Here is a 5000-nt window from a genome sequence, read left to right as displayed (position 1 = left end):
CAACAACACACGGATCATCGACATCCAGGTTCAAATGTGCGAGCGGGCGATCGAACTGCTGGCTCTCGATCCGGACGATGATGCCCCTCAACTGATCCTCGATATTGGCTGTGGCTCGGGACTATCGGGCAGTGTGCTGGAGGATCAGGGCCACGTGTGGATCGGGGTCGACATATCGAAACCGATGCTGGATGTTGCCGTGGAGCGTGAGGTTGAGGGAGATCTGCTGCTCGGTGATATGGGTCAAGGAATGCCCTTCAAGGCGGGCACATTTGATGGTGCCGTTTCTATATCCGCGCTACAGTGGCTGTGTAATGCGGACAAAAAGTCTCACGTCCCACCGAAGCGTTTGTACCAGTTCTTCAGCACACTCTTCGCCAGTTTGGTAAGGGATCACGCTCCATGGGTCTTGGCATCATCTCTGTTACGTTTTTCTTTCTTTCTCCCAACAGACCCGCAACGCCCGTGCCGTGTTTCAGTTTTATCCGGAAAATGGAGAGCAAATCGAGCTTGTGACAACACAGGCCATGAAGGCCGGCTTTTACGGTGGCCTGGTGGTCGATTACCCCAACTCGAGCAAAGCTAAAAAGTACTTCCTCGTGCTGATGACGGGTGGTGTGGCGAAGCTACCCGCTGCCCTAGGTACGGGAGAAACGGGCGATAGCCAAGTACCGTACAGCAAGAAGCAACGAGAGTACGCCAAAAACGCGCGTGGTAAGCCACTGAAAAAGTCACGCGAATGGGTGCTGGCAAAGAAGGAGCGCCGACGGCAACAGGGAGATGAAACGAGGAAAGACTCACGATACACGGCCCGTAAGCGCAGTGGACGGTTTTAGTGGCAGTGGCAAGGAAAGAGAAGTTCATTGTACGATGGTTTGTGTTGGGTAATGACGCTGATACCCGTTTAGCGCACCATCCAATTCATTATTATTGATCTAGAATATACACATAAATAAAACGTCGAGCGCGATGCTCCACTCTAGCTCCACCTGGATCATCGACCCACCATCACACTATGGGTCACTGTCTGACTCTTTCTTCGTCACCGGTTTCGGTGTATCGTAGGTACCCTCCTGGAACACGATCGCGATGTAAAACAGGCAGAACAGCAGGAGCGGGAATATGATGTACTCGTGCTGCATACGCGCCTTGAAGATCTCCTCCCGTTCGGCCTTCTTACGGAACCGCTCTTCGGCTTTCATCTTCTGCTCGAACCGGGAACCGTAATGCACCCGGGACCACTCGTCAAAATCATAGATCGGTGTGCGTCCCGTTGCTGTTGGTGCCTGCGAACGGGTCATGCGCTTCTTGTAGAACCGCGTCTGGGCATCGTCCTCGACTGTTTCCCCTGAAGCCTGCTCTGGATCGGTGTACTGCCGACCGGCCGTATGCAAAATACCCTTGTCGTACAGCTTCCGCAGGCGATAGTTGCCCAGCACCTCGTAGGCGGCCGTGATTTGCCGGAACTTTTCGGCCGCGATGTCGCTGCCCTTGTTCTTGTCCGGATGATACAGCTTCGATTGTTTATAATACGCCTGTTTGATGTCGTTCTGAGTAGCGTTCGGCGTTACTCCGAGCGAATCGTAGTGGTTGCGCAGGAGCGCCACGGTACAGCTGATCCATCGCCTTTCGGTGGCACCTGTTAGAACCGCCCGAGTCAGCCAGCAGTTCAACGGATGCCGATTTACCGCCATCGTACTATAAAAGGGGCCTGTGTAGCCAGCACATTTCCTACTCATTTACCCTAACTAAAATACAGCCGCAAGTAAAAGTTGAGGCTTTTTTCGTTCCGCAGCACCGAAATATTCAAAACACAGCGTTGCGTCATGTTTATGTAACTCCCTTGCGGCGAAAACGGCGAGATGTTCGAAATTCGAAATCCGACATCGGAATCCGCAAAGCGCGCAACTCGCGAGTTCAAACCGACTGAACACGTTTCTCGCAAATATTATCATTAACCTTATGAAAGGATTTAAGAGTTCTTTTACGGGATCTACTCAAGGCTAGCTGCTCCCTTAAACGGTTATTAAACCGCGAGTTTCAAGCACCGATGCAAAGACATATAAGCGTAGTTGAAAGCGAGCTATTAGCGATAAAGTGCAAATTGTTGTTCAACCAGAAAACAAACGGCGTATAGTTTGACTTGGCAGATTCGTGGAGCCTTGGGCTACCCATTGAGAAATTGTTATTTTCATTTAATCTCAGCTGATTTTACTCAAAGAATGAATCATCATCATTTCTTTCTCTTTCTTTCGCGCGCTCATCTCATTGATCGACTGATGCAACCAAATCCGATACCGAACGAGCAATATTCTTTGAAAAAAGGTGCAATCACAACCACGGCTCTACTCAACGATGGCCTTGAAAGTAAAGAAAGCAAGAAATCTACATGGAAAGACAGCAAAAAACCTGATTACTCCCATCACACAGGCCCGATGAACGGCACTTCTGGTGACCCAGAAATTGAACAGCGCACAGTGTCCAAGGCGAGTGCCTTCGTATGCAGCAACAGCATCCTTTCCTTTCTCAGCCGAAGACGACTATTGTTCACTCACACACATTGGCCAAGCGCACTACCGATCGTCAAATATGCGACCTTGAAAGCAATCATCAATTCGATGTCTCAATTGCATTAAACTGACCAAACGCGCAAGACCGTACTCTTCGGATGTACAACCGTTTCAATCTCATCGACCACAGGCCGGTAAGGGTTGCCAAAGGCGAAGATGCGCTGTCCTCGCCTTGATCGTCGTGGTCTTCAATAACCGCACTTGAACCGCAACGCTGCTGCTGCTGCTGTTACTGCTGGTGTGAATTCATCTGAAACCCAATTTACCCTCTCCAACAGCACCAGTCAGCGCTGACTGGCACAATCTGCACGCAGATCATTACCAGCGGTGTTTCGCTCAGCAGATCCCCTCATGGTAACATCATCAAAACAAAACGGTTCCTCGGTTCGTTCGTGCCGTTCTTCCGTAAACGATAGCGAATGCGGAAATGATCTACCTGCCGGTATGGCAAAGAAGGAAGTCACCCGGTTCGTGCCCATATCACACCCCAAAAAGCGCTATCTGGTCGTGATGGTCCGGTCACAGCGGTCCGTTAAACGATTCATGCATAAATTGTGACCATCGATCAGCCCGAGAGCCGAAGAGACAAAGTAGTCTGAGAGAATGCGACAATAAGGAAACGAGATAGAGAAAATGGAAATGAAGAGCGAGATCTACATGTCTGATTGATTCGTATCAGCGTGCACCGTCCGATCCTCGCTTGTAGCGCCACAGAAGTCACCCGGGTGGCGACACGTGTGTAGCGAAGGTGAGTCGGTTAATTCGGCCGCTATAGGGGTCACATCGCCCTGCAAATCACAAGTGCCTGCACTAGGTCACGGCACTGTCAACATCAAAATCAATATACCTTGATCTGTCAGAGCCGGCCTAGGCGTCCTCGTCCGCGCCACGAGCACACTTCCCTTCGTCCATATCCTGTTCTACGGCGCCCCCCTTCGGAGGGTGGGCGCTAACGCAAAACAAAAGCATTTGATGTCGCTTAGGCACGATCGGGTCGCAGATAGATTGACGATCATTATTTGATGCCTAGAGGCTGATCGGTTGATGGCCATCAGCCATGGTTTTCGGTAGGCTAACTCAACTTCTTTCTTTGCCGCTGCAGTAGCCACTTGTTGTCGTCGTCCGATTATGTTGTTTCCAGAAGCGAGTGCAACCCTTTTTTGCGCGAGAACCACTCCTTCTCAGCGCAAGCAAGTATGTTTGCTCTGCACAAACGACTCGATAGGTGGGCACAGCAAGAGAAGTGATCCTCCAAAGGTGATCCACCTCAGCTGAACAACCGGCCGCATGCTGTCGCGATCTCTCGCTCTCCCGCTCCGGCACCGGTCGTCCGGACTTTCATGACGTCGATAGTAGGAAGCGCAGAGGAACTATACACGACGACGTATCGACGACCGTCATGGAGCCAGCCTCTCGCGGGGCCCGGACTCGAAGGTCGCACGCTCGCTCATGTATTCTCAGCACACAAAGCATACAGCATAGCGGTGGCGGTGGCCAGCGCGACGCCTTGTTTGCCGCCGTATGCGCCGGCTCACTCACTCGCAAACAAACAGCGCGATCCCGGGTCCGCGTGCGCGTACTGAATATAGCGTCGCAGATCGAATCGTCGTCATCGTCATCAGCCTCCCTTTCCATACCCACCCGAGGCGATGGGGGGGCTTCTTTATCACGGTCCGTACACGACGCACAATCTCAACCCCGTCTCGCGTTCCGGTGGGTAAGGGGGGGGGGGAGATTCAGCGAAAAAGGAAAAACAAGACGACTTAACGACAACAAAGCGCATTGGCCTGCGGGACGCCATAAAATGAAAAGAATAAAGAACGATACTTCCCCGATACGCAGGGGGGATTTGAGAGGTAGGGTGAGTGTGGGGGTTGTCTCGAGATGTTTGGCGGAAGTTTGCGAAGCGAAAGTGGTGGTGCATGCGGTCCAGCAGAAGCGCACCCGCTTACGTGTGGTGGTCATGTGCGAAGTGGCGCGGCGCCTGGGCGATGGGGTGGTCGCGTAGTTGCGCTAACCCGTTCGCAGCCCCACCGATCTGCGGTCAGTGCTGATCGGTTGCTTGTGGCGATAACTGCGCAGGTTCGCGCACTGCTGGAAGATCGCTTTAGCGTCAACGAGTGCATCTGTATCAGTGCTACGTACGCCATTAATGATCAGCGGGTCGAGGGAGACTCATCTAAAGCTGAGGTGCGAGTGCAGTGCGGTAGTGCATACGGGCTAGTGCTAGTAAGTCTAGATAATTGCTGGAACTAAGAAAACGCTAAAAGCACTGTGGAGCGCGCGAACTACATTTCTGAGTAGATAAACGGCGGTTGTAGCGAACGGGCGAAGGAACGAGAGAAACTTGAAAATTGCAATCCAAGCAAACCATTAAGGCACGTAGCCCTTCTAGTGCGTTGCTTGAGAAAGAGAACGGTCCTACGAGAA

General features: G+C 52.0%; 3 protein-coding genes across 5 annotated transcripts in view; 2 read left to right on the top strand and 1 right to left on the bottom strand.

Moving 5' to 3' along the window:
• LOC125959797 (probable 18S rRNA (guanine-N(7))-methyltransferase) overlaps positions 1-851 on the top strand; it is a 1065-nt gene extending 214 nt beyond the window's left edge. Inside the window, exons 2-3 of the mRNA XM_049692739.1 lie at positions 1-385; positions 453-851. The exon at positions 1-385 is cut by the window's left edge and continues 32 nt beyond it. Coding sequence (XP_049548696.1) covers positions 1-385; positions 453-836 — 769 coding nt within the window. The 3' untranslated portion in view covers positions 837-851. The remainder of the gene's footprint in view (positions 386-452) is intronic.
• Positions 852-996: 145 nt separating this feature from the next.
• On the bottom strand, positions 997-1820 carry LOC125959798 (dnaJ homolog subfamily C member 30, mitochondrial). Its single transcript, XM_049692740.1, has one exon. It carries the CDS (start codon positions 1737-1739, stop codon positions 1014-1016), a length of 726 nt encoding a protein of 241 aa, XP_049548697.1. The 5' UTR covers positions 1740-1820; the 3' UTR covers positions 997-1013.
• A 2675-nt stretch (positions 1821-4495) lies between these two features.
• LOC125952482 (neutral ceramidase-like) overlaps positions 4496-5000 on the top strand; it is a 4191-nt gene continuing 3686 nt past the window's right edge. For 2 of the 3 annotated variants that reach the window (XM_049681954.1, XM_049681953.1), the window contains exon 1: positions 4496-5000. This exon is cut by the window's right edge. The gene's annotated coding sequence lies outside the window, so the exon portion shown is untranslated. The other variant, XM_049681955.1, reaches the window with a different exon arrangement.

The sequence above is a fragment of the Anopheles darlingi genome, chromosome 2 (assembly GCF_943734745.1).
Source record: "Anopheles darlingi chromosome 2, idAnoDarlMG_H_01, whole genome shotgun sequence".
NCBI lineage: Eukaryota > Metazoa > Arthropoda > Insecta > Diptera > Culicidae > Anopheles > Anopheles darlingi.
Note: the sequence above shows the minus strand (reverse complement) of the source record. Positions and strands in the feature narration are given on the sequence as shown.